General features: G+C 48.7%; 1 protein-coding gene across 3 annotated transcripts; it reads left to right on the forward strand.

Annotated features, from left to right (window-relative positions):
* Window positions 1-267: 267 nt before the first annotated feature.
* On the forward strand, window positions 268-18,330 carry INHBA (inhibin subunit beta A). Of its 3 annotated transcripts, none has more exons than XM_085004817.1 (3): window positions 268-371; window positions 2,687-3,377; window positions 12,782-18,330. In XM_085004817.1, the coding sequence occupies exons 2-3, from the start codon at window positions 2,990-2,992 to the stop codon at window positions 13,666-13,668; spliced, it is 1,275 nt and encodes a 424-aa protein (XP_084860943.1). In that variant the 5' UTR covers window positions 268-371; window positions 2,687-2,989; the 3' UTR covers window positions 13,669-18,330.
* The last annotated feature ends 2,739 nt before the right edge of the window (window positions 18,331-21,069 follow it).

Genomic DNA, 21,069 nt, shown 5'->3' on the forward strand with positions numbered 1-21,069 from the left:
AGCTGGTCCCTCAGTGAGCGCTCGCTGTTGGGTTGCAGGATTTTTCTAAAGGGTCGTCTAGTCAGTCAGAGGTTTCCCTGGCTCCGTGATCACCCAGGAGTGTCACAGCAGCCGAGAAAGGCTTTCCATTAGATAATGAGTTATGAAATATGTCTCACACTGGAAAAACCAGTCATCTGCTGATGTCATTCTGCTTCCAACCAATCCCAAACAAAGCCCCAGCCCTCCCTGCTTGACTGGTACCAATGTGTGACTGTACAAATAAGTAGTACAGTATAAAAATTCTCAGTGCCAATGCCATGAAGAGGAACTCCGAAGGCACTTGCCACATGATACAAGAGTCTGCTGGTGAAAGAGAGAGGACCGGAAAGGTAATGCTTTTTAATGCTTACTGCTGTGCTCTTTACACGTGCCTAGCCAGAAGGGTGAGCAGGAATTTTTACAACTTATTGGCATTTCCATGCATATTTGATGATCTGTGCCTTTGTAGGTCTTCCAGCGAGTTAAAACAGCTTTTAATAGCAGAGCATGCAAAGCGAGTATGTGTTTCTCCAACCCAGTCAGCACCTCCTTGCGAGTACCTGTGCCAGGAGAAGGCTCATTTTTAAGTTACCTTCACAAACAGAAGATTCGGGGAACGCACACAAACTCAAATACAGGGAGAATCTAAATAGTGATCAGTTGCACTTAGCTCGGTGAAGCTGGATGAGGGCTCTCAACTTGTTTGGAGCCATTCAACTTTTAGTTCTATTTCAGAGTCTCTTGTAAAACTTAATTGGACTACAAAAGCTTTGGGCACTGTCTGTGTGACGCCAAATAGGTAGATTATGTTAAGTAATCTATTTCAAAGATGTTTTATTAAGCAATTATTGACACAGATGCCCCCCCCCTTCCCCATTCTCTTTCGCCATCCCCCACTAAGAAACTAAATTAGACTCTTTAGGGAATGTTGACAAAGTCTTCACAATAATAGCAGAGGAATTGACGTTTCTGGAGGTAAAATCCCAAAGGTGGCTGGTAACAGAGGGATTGCTGCAGTCAGTTGCTTTAGAAAAGGGGGACAGGGTATCCAATTAAGAGAAGCATCCTTACCTGTGCGAGCTGTAATTTTAACTCAGCATCACACTTGTCTCACCCGCATCCCCTTGCCTTCAGAGGGGATGCTTGTAAATAAGGGTATTTATTAACTTTTCCCACCCAAAATGCATTGCTTAACTGTAATGCTCTGAACACACTAGGTGTCAGATATAAGCCGACTGTATCTACAGAAACTGAGAGGGCTTATGTGTGGGAAAGAAACCGAGAGGGAGGGAAAGCTTTAACAGATGGACCTCTTAAAGATACTTCTGCAAGATAAAAGCAATAAGACAGAAAATGAAAAAAAAGGGGGGGAGAGAATTAAAAAAAACTCAGAGAGGCATTGTTTAAACATTCACATTTTTCTTTTTGCTGTGAACACTGAAATCCGTGATGATTTCATCTTGTGCTGTTCCTTGGAGAGAAAAAGAAGCCGTCAGGGGGCCAGTCCATGAGCAGACTGGTCTGGAATGGGGATGGGGGTAGGGGCCAGGCTGAACAAACTACCACATGACAGAGAAAGTCATTTGCCCATATATTTTAGCGATTCTTTCCCCCTAGGACCAGTTATTCAAGTCACGGGAGCGCACTCTTTATATAAAATAATGTGGGAAAGGCCAACTGACTTGTGCGTTTTATCTGTGCAGTCAGTCAGGGCCAGCGGTGGTAAGCTGTCATCTGTGCGTGTGTGTGCAGGGCAGAAGGGGCACGGCTAAGAGAGGGTGCAGAGCTGCACATGACAGGAGCGTGGACCACGCTGCCTGCCAGCCCGCCTGCCTGTGGATCTTCCAATGCCCGGCTGCATTTTTGCATTTGGGGAAAAGTAGAGTCTGTGACATGACCCCAAACAAAAGTTCTCTGATCTCTGATCGCCCGCCAGCGTGGACGGCCCTGAACACTGAACTATGAATGAAGGGCGGGGGAGGGGGGCGGGGGGGGGCGCTCTGCAGGATTCCCTCAGCCCAGGAGGATGGGCTGGCCCCTCTTCCCAAGCCCTCCATCACCTGTCCGCCCCCTCCGGGGACCCTGAACCCCACCTTCCCGCCGGGGGTGTCCGAACCCCTGAGTCGGTGGCTCGGCAGGTGGAGGGGCGCTGGGCCAGGCTGGTTCCGGCGGGTCCTCCCGGTGGATTGATTGAGATAGGGCGTCTGTGTCTGGGCTTTGCTTCCCCCCCCCCCCGCCAAAAAAAAAAAAAAAAAAAGAGGAAGAAGGTGAAGCAAGGGGACTGGGCAGAGAAAGCAAGGGAGGGAAAGGAGAAGTGGCCCAAAATCAGGAGCGTTTCCTCGCGGAGGGGAAGCAGACCTCGGGCGGCGGGTGGTGTGTGCAGAGAGGTGTGTGCGAGGGAGCCGCGAGCAGCAGGCGAGCAGCCCGTCAGAGCGGGCGGTCCCTCCCCTTCCTAATCTCAGCCTTTACTCGCAGCGCGGCTCCCTCCCTCTCCCATTCACTCACTCACTCGGGGCCAATCGCTCCCTCTCTCCCCCTCTCCCCCCCCCCCTCCCTCCCCGTCTCTCTTCCCTCCCATCCTCTCTCTGTCTCTGTCTCCCCCCCCCCCGTCTCTCCCCCCTCCCTCCCTCCCTCCCTCCCTCTCTCTTACTCTCCTCCCTGACAGCCACAAACCTACAGCCCCGACTGCATCCAGAGAGGGAACCTGCAAACAAACTTCACAGCAAACTTTTTGTTCTTGTTCCAGAGAATTGACTGAAGAGGAGACAGGAAACAAACAAACAAAAACAAACAAACAAACCAACCAAAACACACACACACACACCAAAACCCCAAAAAGGAAAGAGAGAGAGAAAAAAAAAAAAAGCAAAAAAAAAAAAAAAAAAAAAAAAAAAAAAGCCCCGTGCGTGAGGGGGGAGGAAGAGCGGAGCCTTTTAAAAGGGCCGTCACCACAACTTTGGCTGCCAGGATGCCCTTGCTTTGGCTGAGAGGATTTTTGTTGGCGAGTTGCTGGATTATAGTGAGGAGTTCCCCCACCCCAGGATCCGGGGGGCACAGCGCAGCCCCGGACTGCCCGTCCTGTGCGCTGGCCACCCTCCCAAAGGATGTACCCAACTCTCAGCCGGAGATGGTGGAAGCCGTCAAGAAGCACATTTTAAACATGCTGCACTTGAAGAAGAGACCCGATGTCACCCAGCCGGTACCCAAGGCGGCGCTTCTGAACGCGATCAGAAAGCTTCATGTGGGCAAAGTGGGGGAGAACGGGTACGTGGAGCTGGAGGACGACATCGGGAGGAGGGCGGAAATGAATGAACTCATGGAGCAGACCTCGGAGATCATCACCTTCGCGGAAGCAGGTGGGTGCTGGCCTGGGGGGCGGGGGTGGGGGGCACGGGTCTCCGACCGCGCGGGGGGAACCTGCCGCCCTCCAGCTGCACCCGCCCGGGAAGGTCGTGCGTTCGCCGGGCGCGGGAGCGGGCCGGCCGGGGGGCGACCAGGGGCGGACCGGGAGGGAACCTCCCGGAGCCGGGAGCCCAGGCAGAGCCCCGGCCGGCGGCGGCAGGGAGGGGGTCGGCGTACACTTGCTCCGCTCGGCCGGTCGCGCCGAGGAAGCGCTCGGCCGATCCCGGAGCAGGAAGCCGGCGGGAGAGAGGCTCCCTTGCCCTGCCCGGGAGAGCAGAGCAGGGCGGCGAGAGGAAAGCCGGGCAGTTTCGGGGGGCTGGGGGGGGCGGGAGGCTTCCGGACCCCATCCGAAGTTTCTACCCGGGGGCGGGGGAGGGGGCGGCGAGCGCGGGATTGGGGTGGAAGGGCACGGAGGAAGTCCTTGTCGCCCAAGCAGCCCTTTTTCTTTAAAAGTCCAATCAGGGGCCACCTTCCAGAAGCGGGGCATCTGCATTAGTGACAGTCGTGTTTACCTTTGGCAACTCGGCTTCGAAGGAGCACAGGCATCACGTTTTAGGCAGGGACGAGCGAGAGCGACGTGGGGGTGGGGGTGGGGGTGGGGGTGGGGGCACATGACATTGAACCGGCAGGCAGTTGCTTTTTGGAACACTGACTTTTGCTCTCGGAACCAAAAAAAAAAAAAAAAAAAAAAAGGAAAAGAAAGAGTTTTGTTCTCTGTAAAGTTACTAAGAGCTCTCTGCCAAGGAATGCAACCTTGACAAAGTGCTCCAGATACTACACGGAGCTCTCACTCAATCCTTAAGAGGAAGAACTTTAATAAATAGATTCTAATCGTTGGCTCAGGACCACACGAACCTGTTGCTGAAGAAAAAAATACCTGTCAAGCGGGAGGGCTGGAGACCCGGGGCCAGGTCATTTTTACAGTTATGTGACCCGGATCCTTTTGCCTGCCTACAAGCTGGGCAAGTCCAGGCACACAGATGTGTTAATTCCATGTTACTTTCATGGTAATGCCAGGCTACAGAATGGTATCCCTTGCCAAATCCATTTGAAAGGAATGCCATTGTTTTGTTTGGTAGAGCATATGGCCAGTAAAGTGTGTGCCGGGACTCCCAGCATTGCTGTTTAAAAGTTTGCCGCAGCAGTATAAACAATTAAGGCAACACTCAGAATTTCCAATCCTGAAAACCTGTTGACTCAGATGTTATGTGCTCAAGAAAACCGTGCGAGACCTGGGCATCCTCTTGAAGGGAGCAGATAGCCTGCTGGCTTGCTGGCTTCTCCTCCTCGGCAAAGCCCTGATGTCCTAAGGGCGGTTCTAGCTGTCTCACCAGAAGCTTCTTTCCTTTCGAGAAAGGTCTGACTACTTTCTTCCTCTAAACCTTTTTTTTTTTTTTTTTTTTAATGAAGCCCCAAAGGCCCTGATACTTTTGACTTTATCTTTTGAAGCGTATGGAGGGGAAAGGCAGGGTGGAGCTTTCGAGTGGCTACCCAGATTTGCTCAGTCTTTGCCGGGGTCCTGAGCAGCAAGTGGATTCCAGTGGTTGGGGGGCTGTTCCCACTCTTGCCACAAAGGGACCCTGTACAGGTTTTTATACACCAGTTGCCACACAGCACGGCCTTAATTGCAGCTCTTCCTCAACTGGCTTTACCCACATCATATGACTAAGTAGACTTATGCCCCTGGCCCCTTTGAATTCTATCCCTGATACCAGCACTGGGCCCCCGGATCTGACTTTGACTCGGATAGCGAATCACTCGCTCCCTTGGCATTGAGAATTTTGCCATGGAAGAATCTGACCTTTCCCATTCTTTCTCACGTATGGCCTCGTCTCATGCCAGTCTTTCCCTCAGTCTTGTCCTTTTTTTTTTAAACTCCTCTGGTAGGTGTTTGGTTGGAAAGAAATTGAGCTGCTTTTTGAAAAGGTGGATTCATTTGATTCGCACATTGACTAAAGTTGAGGGTCTGTAATGGAAACTCCTCCCGTTTGCGTTTTACACCCAGACTCGGGCTGAGCTGCTGGATCCTCAGCAAAGATTTGATTCTCCTTGCTCAGTTTGCTCATTGCAGAGGTTTTGCCTCGGGCCGATTTAGTACGAGTTCCCCAGAGTGACTGCCCTACGGACGGTCTCCTCTCCCGGAAGAGAGTAGTACCGTGTCTGTGGGCGCTTCTATGCTAAACCAAGAAAGAGATTTAACATCGGGGTGACGGTAGTGAAAATACAAACATGTCTCATTGCTCTACTGCTATGACTAAGTCAACCTGAGCAACACTCGGCCAAAGTCAGAAGTCAAGATTTTTGAGAGCAGCAGAGAGCACTCACTGTCCTTTTCTTCAGAAGCGATTCTGTACCGCGTAGGATGCAGTCAGTAAGTGTGGCCTGCGTGAGGGTCACACGCCTACAGAGGCCCCCCTCGGTCTCAGGTTTCCTCAGCTGGGGATTCGCGTTCAGTTGTTGCCTCCACGCTCCACGACCAAACAGGCCGAGACAGGGCCACCCGGCAGTTGAAAGATGACAGCACCTCACGTGCCCAGAGGTCTTTGAACTGAGTCAGTCTCACTGTGCTCAGGTGCCCAAGGCCTCGTCCTGGTAAAGCTGAGAGGTTATGGAGTAAGAGGCAAGGAGTGGCCCTCGGGCTCTCTGGAACATATTCCCACAAACAAAAATGCTTTTTCTCATCATATCTGTCACCCAGCATTGCTCACTGAGGTCACTGCACTCTTGGCAAGGCTGGCAGCAGAATCGTCTACTGTGTTCTTGAAAATCTCAAAAGAAAGGAGGAAGGGATGGGCAGAGCTAAGGCAACTGTCCCCGTCATTGTCACGAAAGCTAAAGTCAGTGGTTTTCGCGACCACTGTATCCTGTTTTATCTCCTTTGCATTAGTGACAACAGCCGGCAAAGTACAATAACATGTATCCTTGACTCTCTGTGATGCCAAGTTTATACACCGATTCTGGTCGTTAAGTTAGCAGTGACAGCACTTGCTGAAGAAAGGCTAGGAAAGGAAGGCAAATCAAACACCGAGAAACAGAAAACACTGACATAGCCCAAGGGTGGTTGAAAGCAGCGTGTACACCGCCTCCCCTGGAAGATCCTAGTTACAGAAGATTTGCATTAGAAATGGTCACAAATGTTCCCGAACAGGGGCTGGAAGCAGCTGGCTGGGATGAGTTTTCCTCCACCCCAAGAAGGCCAGCTCAAAGAGGAATGGACTCCCGTCACCCCCTGGCAGTCTCCTGAACTTGCCTGGGAATTCACCCTCCCTGGAAGGTGTCTTTAGGGGTTACACACTTTCTCCTCTGAATAGTGGGGCGTGATTGGCCACAAGAGGGCGCCTTCCAAAGACTTTTGCTCCTTATCTGTTAATCTTCTAGGGAAACACAATTTCACCTACTGGAAGCCCCAGGCTGTAGCGCCCTAATCTCAGGGATTATCAGTTCCCCGGCTCCTTCCTCTCATCCTCTGGGAAAAGTTAGGCTTGTTATGGGATGGGAAGGACGTGACTTACCTGTAACACGTGAAATGAGACCGAAGGAGGGGAAATGGGAATTCTAGTTATTGATACATGTGAACATTCTGGAGCTCTCTGGAATGATACATTTCAGAAGCAAACAAAGCAGAGCGGGAGAAATGTGGCCCTGAGTCATCAGCAATACTGAGCTGCTCACACATCTCTCCCGAATACGGCCGCCTGGGCTTTTACCAAAAACCCCATCTTCTGTCTCCCCTGATTGGGTTGCCTAGGTCAGTCAGTCTTATCAACAGGTTTTTCAACCAGTGACACATGACAAGTGACTTCAGACTGGGAGGAGAAAGTCTGTGGATTTAAGGCAGCAGAGTGTAGGGCTTGGGAAGATGTGTTCGTTTCTGAGCGGAGGGCGTGGAGAGCAGTGGTGGAGAAAAGCTGAGAGAGATGGATTCGATTCGTGGTTTGGGCCTGTGAGGGAGGAGTGCGGGAGTGGGAGTGCGGGGAGGGTCGGGGGAGAGCTTGTGTTGTCTGAAGACAGGCTGAAAGCATCCCTGCCCAAGCTCTTTTCGTGAAAGCCCCGTCTTTGTCTTGGCCTCTCTTCTGCTAAAAATATACTCCAGCAAGATCTCTCAGCTAGTCTTCCTGTGGTTCGGAACGCTATCCCCCCGCCCCCCCCGAGTCCCAGATCCAAAATCCAAAGTGTAAAAGTTCTCAGGAACTTTGGAAGAAGGCTCTGAAAGTCTGTGGGTTGCACCTCAGAATTTTCTCTGCGTCTTTCAGGAACCCAAGATGCCTTTCTCTTGAAAATATTTCACCTTTTTTCATCACCCTTTAAATGAAAGGCACAGGACTGTGGCCGATCCTTTACAATTCAGTAAATGTCAGGAAAGATATTAAGGCTGAAAAAAAAATCAATCCAGATCATTTCTAACCCAACTTGCAGCTCTGCCCTGGGGGGCAAGACCGACCTCTGGATGGAGGCTAAAGGAGGCAGAATCTTTAAGGCCTCACTGGCTACTTTTTGCGGAACCCCTGGTTAACAGTCCAAATGCGAAATCCATGCTCAGGGAACACACATGCTGTCAAAAGTGGCTCTATATTCCCCCACCAGGGACCCTTCCACAGCGAGGCACAGGGCAACCTCGGTGAAGAATAGAAGATTAAAGTCATAGGTGAGATTTACAGGGAGGCTCCCCTCCTCCCCCATGTGAGTTTAACTCTTTCTGAACAGCGCGGTTCTCCCAGAGACCCACCTCAGGGATGTAATAATTACCCACAGGGGAGGACTGCGTACTTTAAAGCAGGACCACGGTGAGGAAACAGAACAAAACAAAACCGAAACCCTGCCTGTTAGTATTGCTTATTTCCTCTGACTTGTTCAGGTGCCCAGGAAACTGAGATGCTGGGGGGGGGAGCGTGGGGGGGGGGTGAGGAGCAGCATTTTGTATCCTGGTGTGGGGGAGGAGAACAACCAGGGACTTGGCTGCTTAACCCTTGGCATGCCTGCCTCCAGGAGTTACGACACAGCTGAAAAATCCTGAAAGCAGGAAGGCGAAGAACAACCGGGCTCTCAAGGTGGTTTTACTTCCAGGTTCACAGAGTCTGGTCCCGTTCAGTGCCTCCCGCCCAGCAACCTTTCTGCAGTGCTCCCTAAGCGGTGCAGGGACACATCCCTCCTCCCCATTTTTATGCACTTTTTTTTGCCTCTCCCTTTGATATGTGTCCACCGAGCTCAAGAGAGGTTTAAGTGATGAAATATTATCACCCACATGGGTTTGCGTGGGACTTTCTTAGTGAATTACTCAGGCAGAGCAGGCTGTGATACAAGCCTTGCTCACGAGCCTCCGGAGGGAAAAAATAGCACAGAGGATGAAAAGAATATTATCAGAGAGTAGGGAATGAAAGGTTAGCAAAGCCCCCGGCTAGATCTAGTTAGGTAAGTCACCGTGTAGGAAGGCAGGGCACACCTGTATAAGCTGATGCTATACCTGCTCACAAAAGCATTGTGGGAAGGCTTCCATTCCAGGATTTTACAGCAGAGGATCATTAAGTCAGACCTGGAACTGACGAGAAATTGATCCTGAACACCTCAGCCCTAGGCAGCCTCCTTCCATTTTTCCAGTTGCTGTCATCCATGGTGATTCGGGTTCGGGAGTATCCTGAAAGCAACCCTGCGTTATAGCTGGGGTCTCAGGTGGAATGCAGACGAAGCGAATAGAATCAAGGGACTCCTTATATTTTCATGCCTAGGAAATTTGAAGGCTGTCATAGCTTTCTGAAACCGACAGCCCTGGTAAATATGAATTCCATCTCAGCATCTAGCTGTCTCATTCTCCCCACCCCCTTCTGCCATGAAAGCTAGATGGAAGAGAAAAAAAAAAATGCACTGCTTAATAAGTCAGAAGACAATAGAACTTTGAAAATGTACCTGCATATAAGGTAGACATTAGGAAGCCTTGACTCTCTCTCTTCCCCCCGTTCTCCTGAGCATTATGGCAAAGGCATTTTCATGAAATTGGAGCTCAGTTTTATTTTTTTTCCCTGATAAAATATCATGCAATATACAAATAGCAGTTCCAGAAATGGACACCAGGAGAAGGAGGCGGCAGGCATGTCAATTAGTCGGGGGAAAATCCAAATGTCAAAAATCTGGGGGAGAGATCCAGCGCGCAGGCAGTGGATGCGTATACGGGGGACTGCGTCTTTCTGCTCAGATCATTAAGCCGATGCATGTATCAGCACTGTGCCTCTCCCCAGTAGGCAGGCGAAGCCAGGCAGTTAATTATCAGCCAGGGCCAGGATGAAAGTCATCTTATGATGACTCTCTGATCCTCATATAACAGCACCTGACAGGCTGAGCCCCCTCTAATCAGTACTCTCTTTGTACAATCCTCAGGAACACTAAATCATTTGCTTCCAAGTACAGCTGCCTGTGAAGAAGGGGTGGGGCTATATCAGGCATCAGAAACCAGCTCTTGTGAAATGAGGGCTGCCCTGTAGGCTGCTGGTAGAAGCAAGGGGCCTGGCCCTCGGTGACCCTCCCGAGGCAGTGTGCACGGGCTGTCCCTTGTACTGATGCGCCAATTAGCCCCTCCCCACCCCCTCACAGTCTCAGTAGAGTTTGCTGGGTTTCATTCAAGGAGTGGCCAATGTGTGCGGCTCCCCCTGCTACCAGGGCCCTCTCTTCACCTGGGGACCGTCCACCTTCGTCCTGGGCCCCGCCCGGCAGGTGTGGGTAGCAGCCAAGCTTAGCCTGTGGGAATGAGTTACCTGAAACCCAGAGAGCACTCCCAGCTCTGGGAAGAGTCAGATTCTCCCGTTTCACACTCTTTCCTGGAAAAACAAAACAGAACCTTCTGCCCTCTGGCTTCTCTAATTTAGCAGCTACTATCCCTCTGTCTTTAGAGTGGCACCCTGTGCGGTTTAGGGTTTCAGAAGCTGGCTTTCAGTAGAGGCAGAAGGGACAACAGCGGGGAGCTTGTTAAATTCTCCCAGGGGCAGGCAGGGCCGGAGCTGGAGGGGGCTGCAGGCTCCTCCGGGCCGGTTCCCAGAGCCCAGGGCAGCTTGCAACAGCCTTCCTAGGACCCTAGCCCTTCAGATATACTGCTGATGGTCTTTTTAGATTAAAATGACTAAGAGCTCCTTCCTGGACTCTTCTCTTCTGCTTTCGTAAAAGACAAACAACCCACCTCCCCAAACCCACCGATGTTTAGCAAAGGAAAATATTAGATTCCCATTTTTGAAAAAAAGTCATCATGCTGCCTAAAAAAAGACAGTTTCTCCCTTTAACTGCTCCCCGCTCTGGTGATCTAATCATAAATCCAACTTTATGATTCATTTCCACTCCTGCCAGAGATGCGAGGTCGGAGGCAAAGGAACGCCCCTCGCCACCACCGCCACCACCGGGGCCAGGATCCTCCCAAATTTAGAGGCAGATGCCAGAGAACCTTTCCTTTCCCAACGCAGCCCTCCTGGGCCCTGGCCTCTGTGAATTCGCCACTATCACAATCACAGCATGCAGAGCGTGTTAAATTAAGAACAGAATCCACAGCTCACATGCACAGAATAGCCTGCTTTCTGCTGCAGAGAACTTGAAACCGTGCCTAAAATTGATAGTACTGTAAACATCCCAGGGCTGAGAGTGATAAGTATGGCTGGATTTCCGTTAGCTATAGAAATCCAGGCAGGGAGACCCCCCCCTTCCCCCACCCTCGGGAGGTGCAAGTTCTAAGACGAACTTTCAGCTTGTTCTCAGATGTGTACCAGGGAAGGCAGGAACTCTGGACATTGGGAAGTGGGTACCTGCAGGTGCAGCAGGCGTGAAAAGAGGGCGCATTTCATCTACCTCCCAGGGACAGAAGTGGAAGTGAGGGGAAGACATTTGCTCAGTCAAAGATTCTAGTCTGGACCCCTGCTCCTGACAGTAAACGTTGTTGCATGAATACAGGTGCTTGAGGCAAGAGAAGGAAAATGGGGGGTGTGGTAAACGTAGGGTCAGGCAAGAACTGAGTGGTCCCCGCAGCTAAGCGTCCCGCCCATGGAAGGGTTTCCTCTCCTTATTAAGCCCTTGCTGGACCAGGCTCATTAAGCTGCATTCAAAAAGGAAGGAGGTCAAACTGGGGGAGGCAGGGGAAGGAGGTGGGCCTCAATCTGACTCGATGCTACGGATGCCTCCATTTGTTAATAAGGAAGCAAGTCATGGACTGCGTTCTCCTAAGTCCCGGGCCATGGCAGTGACCTCAGACCTGGGGCATCCTAAACTAGGCTGGCAGGAGAGTGGGGTTGCAGATCTTCAGGGCTGGCTAGAGGAATTGGGGTCAGCTCATCAAAAAACCAAACCCTTATTAATGGCAGCCATGGAGGATGGGGTGTTGGAAGCAAGGATCTTCTAAGCAGAAAGGACAACGGGTCTCTGCCTGGAGGTGACAGGATGCTTATGCTGGGACGATGGGACAGTGGCGGGAGAGAGCTGGAGTTGAAAGTGACAGCAGTTCAGGCAGAGCCCAGGGTTTGGGAGCAGTTTCTGTTTCATACTGAGGGCACAGAAACTCAGTCAAGGATGGGAAAGAACACGTGACAGGAACAGATGCGCTGTGCGGAACCATCCCTTCACTGCTTAATGGAGAAATAATGGGAGAGGGACCTGGCACCATGCTGGCCTGGCAGCTTGTACCCACAAGAAAAGGCTGCTGCAGTGACCCGGGAAAGGGAAGATAGGGCAGGAAGCAGCGAGTGGCCGTGGAGCAGGAGTCTAGCCCTGGGGGCACACACCACTCAGACACACAGTGGTGGTGTCTGCATATGTGTGTTGGGGATATGAGTATTTCCACAATTCGCTAGAGCTGATGGTGTGTCTTCATCTGTGTGATCCCGTCTGGTCCTTCCGAACCTATGGGATAATGGGTCAGATGTTATCATGTCATTCCCATTGTACAGACCAGGAAACTGAGGCTAAGCATTGACTCAACAGGCTCAGATCCACACGCTCTTCTTTCTAGACAAACGTCCTCTGGAAAGGGCCAGAGAGTAAAGACCTTAAGCTCTGTGGGCCAGACAGACGCTGTCAGCGTTACTCAAGTCCACGTTGGAATATGCCAGCGCAGCCCTAGACAACCCGTAAGGAAATGGGCCCAGCTGTGGTCCAGTAAAACTTGGGGGGCGCTGAAGTTTAATTGTCAGAGCATTTTCACATGTCACGGCATCCTGTGCTTCTTCGATCATGTGAAAAAGTCAGAAACCGTTCTGAACATCGGGGACCTTCCTCTGCGAAGCCGGGTTCCAGCTGCTCTTTATCAGGGGCCCCCACGCGGACCTCCGTGAGGGAGGGGCCCGACCCGCAGCACTAACCGTGTCCCGCTCTCTCTGCCGCTGTGTTTCCTCCCCAGGCACCGCCAGGAAGACGCTGCGCTTTGAGATCTCCAAAGAGGGCAGTGACCTGTCCGTGGTGGAGCGCGCCGAAATCTGGCTCTTCCTGAAAGTCCCCAAGGCCAACCGGACCAGGACCAAAGTCTCCATCCGTCTCTTTCAACAGCAGAGGCGCCCGCAAGGCAGCGCGGACGCAGGGGAGGAGGCGGAGGACGTGGGCTTCCCGGAGGAGAAGAGCGAAGTGCTGATTTCGGAGAAGGTGGTGGATGCCCGGAAGAGCACCTGGCACATCTTCCCCGTCTCCAGCAGCATCCAGCGCTTGCTGGACCAGGGCAAGAGCGCCCTGGACATCCGGACTGCCTGCGAGCAGTGCCACGAGACCGGCGCCAGCCTGGTGCTGCTGGGCAAGAAGAAGAAGAAGGAGGAGGAGGCGGAGGGGAGGAAGAGGGACGGAGAGGGGGCGGGCGTGGACGAGGAGAAGGAGCAGTCGCACAGACCTTTCCTCATGCTGCAGGCCCGCCAGTCCGAAGAGCACCCCCACCGCCGCCGCCGGCGGGGCCTGGAGTGCGACGGCAAGGTCAACATCTGCTGTAAGAAGCAGTTCTTTGTCAGTTTCAAGGACATCGGCTGGAACGACTGGATCATCGCTCCGTCCGGCTACCACGCCAACTACTGCGAGGGCGAGTGCCCCAGCCACATAGCGGGCACGTCGGGCTCCTCGCTCTCGTTCCACTCGACGGTCATCAACCACTACCGCATGCGCGGCCACAGCCCCTTCGCCAACCTCAAGTCGTGCTGCGTCCCCACCAAGCTGAGGCCCATGTCCATGCTGTACTACGACGACGGGCAGAACATCATCAAGAAGGACATCCAGAACATGATCGTGGAGGAGTGCGGGTGCTCCTAGAGCGCCGGCCGGGGCCCGGGGCCCGGGGCCCGGGGACGACGGCGGCCACGCGAAGACACGTTTACGGCCTCTGACCTAGGCGACCGCAAACATGGAAATGAACAAAAATAACCATAAACTAAAAACAAAACCTGAAACAGATGAAGGAAGACGTGGAAAAATTCCGTAGCCAGGGCTCGGCGATGACACCGTGAAGGAGACGGGACTCGGGGGGGAGGGAGAGGCAGAACGTGGGGGGCGGGGCGGGGGGGGACGACCCTTCCTTTCTTCCTCCAGCATCGGAGTGGGGACAGCAGTTGCTCCAACGGGAATATTGTCCTCTCCTTTTCAGTTCCCTGTCAGTGTGAGCCTCGAAGTCAGCTTGTCTGGTCTGCAGCCATGTGGGCTGGCACAACCCAAATAGCGTCTAGAAAGCCATGAGTTTGAAAGGGCCAGTTATAGGCACTTTCCCACCCAGTAACCCAGGTCGTAAGGTATGTCTGTGTGACCCTCTCTCTGTGTATATCAGCCCATGCACACACCTACAAAGACACACACACACACACACACACACACACACACACACACATTGCGCCCAGACACCCCCCCCCCATATGCACCCCGCCGCACACACACACTCATGGACACCCACCCACCCACACACACATGCACACAGACATACACCAGACACACACAGAAGCATTTGCACACCACACAACCTTCTGGTAAGAGAACACGAGTGTGCGGGGGTCACACCTTCTTTTTCTGCACCACTTCCGCAACAAAACAAAAACCAACATTTAAAAAAAAAACATTGAGAACAAGAACGGGAAGCATGAAAGATCAAGGAAAAAAGAATACCAAGTTACATTTCGTTAAGGTGCTTATGATCTTAGAACTATGCAACCTAATAGGTTTGAAACTGTTTACCTGAGAGAGAACAAAAAGAGAGACTTTTTTGTATTGGAAGTAACCTGATTAATTTTTATTTTCTTCAAGGAGAGATACTTGAAAGGAATATGTTTGTCCATCTGTTGGATCCAAACATTTCTATATTTTGTAAATGTTGTTTTTTTTTTATCGTTTACTATTTGCACTACGATGGTGTCTGACCTGTCTAATCCTTATTTAACAAGTATTTTCTTTGGGTGGGGGCGGGGGGGGTTCAGAGCTGCACTTAATGTGAGCTATAAAAGAACTGCTACAGCACACAAAATAGCTATTTTTATTATTATAATTATAATTATTATTATTATTTTGTACCTTAAAAAAATAGACACATACACCAAAGACATTTGTGTGAGCCTTTAAACAGTCTGTCTGTGGTTGGTATCATTCACCTTCAGTGAGTCAGGGGTCGGGATTCAAGGTGGAGGGGGTGGATTGTGTTCAGGCTGAAAAGACCTGAGAAGTTCGGGGTTTTGACTCCTTTTACATCCATGAAGCAGGACATTTCATACTGGATGTACAGTAGTTGTACACTGTTCGGTATCAAGTTCAACCAGATTCATGGGACGCTCCATGCTTGTCTGTGTATATATCCAGTGCTTGGGCACATGCATGTCTGTGTGTATGTATACATGTGTTGCATCGTGTCCATACACATTTTAAGCACTTCAGGCTGTCATTTTGTAATGTTCTTAAAGCAATGAATGTTTGTGTGCAAAACACAGTATTTTTAAGAAGGATAGGCTATAGTTTTTGCTTTTACTCTGAACTAGGTGGGCACATTTCAGAAATTTGGACAGGAGGAAGCCTGGAAATTCCAGTGACTCTTCAGTAAGACCCTCTTTGAATGATCCAATTCCCTCTTTTTTCTTGTCCTCCACCCTCATCCTACAAGGTACTCCCTGCAGGGAAAACAAAACAGGAAACTCATGGTCATCAAAGCTCTAGGCTGATTTTTTTTTGGGGGGGAGGGAGGGATAATATTCTTATTATCTGTTGGAATCAATCTTAAATCAGAAGCTTTTTCAGAAAAAAAAAATTAACCTTGAAACCAAGATAAAAGAGGTGGTTGCATTTTTGTTTTGTTTTTATAACTAAAGTCTGGTTGTGAGAAATATGACCTGTACAGCTAGGCTGAATCATGTTGGTGTCACTAGATAAAAGAGGAATAATTCAAGGGAAGGTGTTTAAGAGGGTGGGAGTAAGAAAGAGAAGAGGAAGCAGGAATGGGGGGAATAGTAAAAATCCCTTTTACAGCCAAAAACTCTTGATGTATAAGTTGGTGTGTATTGATGTTAATGCAAAAAGAAAAAAAAAAACACTTTGTTTTATAAATATCAAAGTACATGCTTAAAGCTAAATTTTTACTAATTTATTCTGCAGTATTTAGCTTGTCTAGAACAGGCCATAGTTATTCATGTATGTGCTTTTTAAAATACAGAGCCTTATTTGTACTGACTTGTTTGAAGTTGGTGAAAACTGAAAAAAAAAAAAAAAAGGTCTAATGGAGAAAATTACCTTCTTTAGTAGTTTGTAAAATATTGAACCTTTCAGCTCTATGTTAATTCATAGATTTAAAAAAAAATACTAGTAGGAAAATAAAATATCAATGAGAAACCAAATATTACAAAAGGTGGTTTATCGCTTCTTGAGAAATAGACCAGAACAGGGATGCTAACACGAGGCCGTATGTAGGCAGATTTAATGTCATGACTTGGCAGATAGATTTAACTCCAGCCTAGAGGTCCATCCTTTGTTATGCAGCCCATCTCTCAGGTAGAGCAGGAGAGAGGATGCTAATTAGGTCTGAGAGGAAGAGCATACAAAATTGGTACTTACTTCCTCATCCATTGACCAGGAAATCACGCAGAGGGGGAAGATGGGTGTGATGAGGAAAGTTTTGAGGCGGGAAGTATGTGGCCATGTTCGACTTTACACATTTTTATAAGAGACATCAAGGACCTTTTGAACGGCCTCTTGTTTGGCACTGGGACTAATGGTGGAACCTATGAAAATAGCACGGGAAGCCAAGTCCTAGTTCCCTGCGTGATGGCAGTGATGGCCAGAGTGACGGACGTAGTGAGAAGAGATTGAAAAACAGAGCTGGTCCCCATCTGTGGCTCACGTTCATCTGAAGCACGTCCCCGTCTATTAAAGCCTTAAAGCCCTGGGTGTATGGAGGGCAAAATGGGATTTGATGAGCGACCACAGCAGTTAGGAGCAGAGCGAAAAGGAATTCCCTATGACAATATTTTAATGGGATGATTTCATTTAAATTAAATGACGCCTCCCCAATCTTTAACCACAGTGTGTTACTAAGTTTATACAAGTTATAAGTTTCTATTATCCTTAATAATCTTGGAAGTTATGCAGCCTTATGAACAACCACAGGTTTCATGGAGCCACACCAGGTCAAAAGAAAAAGCTTTCAAATTCTACCAGACTGGGTCTTCACTTCCTAAAACAAGTGTGGCTTCAGCTGATTGCCTCTCTCCAGTCCTTCTGTAGGGCTAATCTCTAGGCTCCGAAAAATCTACCTACACCAATCTTAAAGCATTTGTCTCCAGATGTTTTTTAAGAACGATAAATATGTTGTAGATTGGATTGCTGTTTTCTTTTCTTTTCTTTTTTTTTCCAAAAAGTAAGGCAAATTCCAGACCACCGAGTTAGGATTTTCTTGTCCCTGAAGACCAGCCAATTTCATACTTATTTAAGATTGATTCCACACTCCGATTTCAAGCAGGGTGCCTGGATTCTCCTCTTAGAGCAAGTGAACTTTTTCCACCCTCATGGGGTTGGACGTCAAGGTGACTCTGAAAAAACAGAGAGACTGCCGTTGCCTCAGGTGCATTAAGCTTAGAGTCAACGTATCATGTTCACTTGAAAAAAATGATTTCCTGTGGGCCTTTGGCAACTTCCCTTTCCAACGCAGAGAAAAACTTAGTCACCCTGAAAACCTACACAATAAATGGAACTTGTAGATGTGGGCAGGAGGCTTGGGGGTGGACACCGTGTATGTTTAAATTAAACCCTTTATCCCTGAGAAGCTGTTGTATGGGTCAGAGAAAATAAATGCTTAGAAGCTGTTCACATCTTCAAGAGCAGAAGCAAACCACATGTCTCAGCTATATTATTATTTATTTTTTATGCATAACGTGAATCATTTCTTCTGTATTAATTTCCAATGGGTTTTACCCTCTATTTAAATGCTTTGAAAAACAGTGCATTGACAATGGGTTGATATTTTTCTTTAAAAGAAAAATATAATTATGAAAGCCAAGATAATCTGAAGCCTGTTTTGTTTGAAAACTTTTTATGTTCTGTGGTTGATGTTGTTTGTTTGTTTGTTTGTTTGATTTTGATTTTTATTTCGTTGGGGTTTTTTTTTTTTTTTGGCATATACTACATGGAGTTCTTTAACCAATGTCTGTTTGGCTAATGTAATTAAAGTTGTTAATTTATATGAGTGCATTTCAACTATGTCAATGGTTTCTTAATATTTATTGTGTAGAAGTACTGGTAATTTTTTTATTTACAATATGTTTAAAGAGATAACAGTTTGATATGTTTTCATGTGTTTATAGCAGAAGTTATTTATTTCTATGGCATTCCAGCGGATATTTTGGTGTTTGCGAGGCATGCAGTCAATATTTTGTACAGTTAGTGGACAGTATTCAGCAACGCCTGATAGCTTCTTTGGCCTTATGTTAAATAAAAAGACCTGTTTGGGATTTATTATTTTTATTTATTTATTTTTGTCTTATTGGTTCTTCCAAGATCCACCTTGCACCCATACCCACCTGGCGGGGTAGTCGTTTCTTTTCTATTGTAATTATCTGGAGGAGTGTGACACAGATTGCAGGGAAGAGAGAAGGCAAAAGCTGGCATTGAGAGAGCTTATACGGAAAAAGCATCTATATTCCTGTGGCAGAGGTTGGTAACGAGCTGCAGGTACTCGGACCAGCCGTATTTCTAGTTTATTCATTTTGTTAATTGCCCACTTCTCAATGGGAAAATTAGCGTGGTGGCAAACCACATGAAATACAGAGACCGTCCCTCCATCTCTCCCTCCTGCCTTCTCTCTTTCCTGCCATCTTTTCTTCCTTCCTCCTTTTCTTTCTGGATTAAAAAAAAAAAAACTGGCATCGAGTGGGGCAACCAGGGCTTGAGAACTGCACACACAGGGAAGGCAAGTCCAGGCGGGTCACACGAGTATAGTCAGGAAGGAACTGATTGTGTGGCCCCCCCATAGGTGTTTTTTAGTGTCTGTGCCCATCCTAGAGGTTGTTTGGGGGAACCAGCTTCTGGAACTGTGAGGGTGACAAACATGTCCCCAGGTGTCATCTTATCTGCCGTTCCCAATCACAACCCTGCTTTTCCGGATGAATCTGAAGTGTGGTTGGGTAACATTAATTAATGGATCCCAACCTAGGTCTGCACTCAAGTCTCCGGGTAAATTTTTTTTTTTTTTTTGCTGTTCCATATTTCCGTTTATTTATTTATTTATTTATTTATTTATTTATTTATTTATTTATTTATTTTGGCTAGTTTCCTTATGTTCCAAGGGGGAAAAAATGTGGTGAAGGTGGGGGTTGAGTGTGGAACACACTTCTACCTTTTTAACATAGATTTTTTTTTTTTTTTTTTTTTTTTTTTTTGCCATTTCTTGGGCCGCTCCCACGGCACATGGAGGTTCCCAGGCGAGGGGTCGAATCGGAGCTGCAGCCACCGGCCTACACCAGAGCCACAGCAACGTGGGATCCGAGCCGCATCTGCAACCTACACCACAGCTCACGGCAACACCGGATCGTTAACCCACTGAGCAAGGGCAGGGATCGAACCCGCAACCTCATGGTTCCTAGTCGGATTCATTAACCACTGTGCCATGACGGGAACTCCAACATAGATACTTTCTAAACATCTGTTTACATATCTCCAAGTGAAAGGCCCAGTTTGTGTAAATTGATACGAAACCCTTCTAATTGGTCCTAGGTAGGGACGCTTCAATTTTTTTAAATTAGAAAATGAGAATTGTAATAGTGTTGCTTTATATTTATTAAATTTTCGCTAATTATATTTTGCTAAAGGAAACCCTTTGCCTGGAATATTTTACTTTATGGGCTCAGGGATATTTGTGCATGTTGGGGGGGGCATGGGAGCACATGCGTTAGCCTTCATTTCCTGCCAAGTTTAATAACGAATGCATATTAGCAGCTATAAGTAAAACCCCACCGCCACTGAATGACAAATGAGTAACCTTGTTATTTAACTGACATGGCTGTTATCACAAGTAAGGCAAAACAAAAAAGTCAGTTGTAGTTGTGTTATATACAGATATTTATATATATGTAATATATAGTACACATCCGACACACGTGAGGCATACATACATGTATATGGAGCATGGAGAAAGAGAGCGAGAGAAAATGTGTCATTATTTAAAGGAAACATCGAAATCCGTTTCATATGGAGCTTCAACACTTTCTCAGAAAAAAGTTGTCTGAAGAGTCATCCAAACAAGGGAAAGAGTGGCGCAAAAATTCCTTCCTGCGCCGAATCAAACGTCAGCTCCTTTGAAAGAATCTCGGTGCTTCTGCATTGATCCAAATGTCTTTTTCTTCCCTGGTTCATAAAAAAGCAGGCTCCATAGACGTTCCCCATTACTCCTTTCCAGGGTGTCACTGTCAGGCCATCGGTGCCTCCAGTAAGACAAAATAAAGAGGACATAGTGTTACCCACAAGCAAAGAATCAGACACATGTTTCAAGACTTCTCAGACAATCGCCCCATTTGACCACGTCCACTTTCGAGAAGAGCCGGTCATCCTGGGAGTCCCACGCGCCTCCCCTTCCCTAGAGGGATACCAGGGAAGTACGTCTCTTGCGGAGAATTTGGCATCTAAAACCTGACAGTGGTGTGGGGAAATGTTAGGGCAACCGATTGGATAAAAAGGGCGAGGCAGCTTCCTTTTTAAAAAACGGCCTTCTGCTTGGGAAGCAGTCAGACGAAGTGTTGAGAGGAGGTCCGGTCACTGCCAGAAAAGAGCCTCGGAAAAGCCACCCGGGGCCAGAGGTGGCTTGCTGCTGTCATGCTGACTGTCGCAGTGGTGGTGGTGCCTGCCTCATTGTCCCAGGGGCACCTGGGGTCCCAAGACAAACACTGTCCCGAGGCCGCAGGGATCCCGTGGGGGACACCTTGCATTAAGGACGTTGTCCTACACAGGTCGCTATCACGGCCTAAGCGGTCTGAGAGCTTGGTGCTCAGATGGGAAAAAGACCGTCGTTATGGGGAAACGCTTCCATTGTGAAAAGGGAAGAAAGAAAGAGACCAACCCGGCTAATCGATGCCAGAAGCGGCAAGCCTGAGGCAGGGGGATGACAAAGCATTCGGCTTCAAAGTGTTTATTGTGCTAGAACTTGCAAGCACTTTGAAGACAAGCATCAAACCCTTCTAAATGGAACCAGGGAGCTTTCTC

Source organism: Sus scrofa, chromosome 18, assembly GCF_054392235.1.
Source record: "Sus scrofa isolate SSC_HxYL_T2T_F1_AM1 chromosome 18, Sscrofa_HxYL_maternal_Yorkshire_Landrace_v2.0, whole genome shotgun sequence".
Lineage (NCBI taxonomy): Eukaryota > Metazoa > Chordata > Mammalia > Artiodactyla > Suidae > Sus > Sus scrofa.

Bases quoted from the DNA above. Each gene is read 5' to 3' on its own strand.
- INHBA (XM_085004817.1), top strand. From the start codon at position 2,990: ATGCCCTTGCTTTGGCTGAGAGGATTTTTGTTGGCGAGTTGCTGGATT. The intron at 3,378-12,781 runs GTGGGTGCTGGC...TTTCCTCCCCAG, and splicing joins CATCACCTTCGCGGAAGCAG to GCACCGCCAGGAAGACGCTG.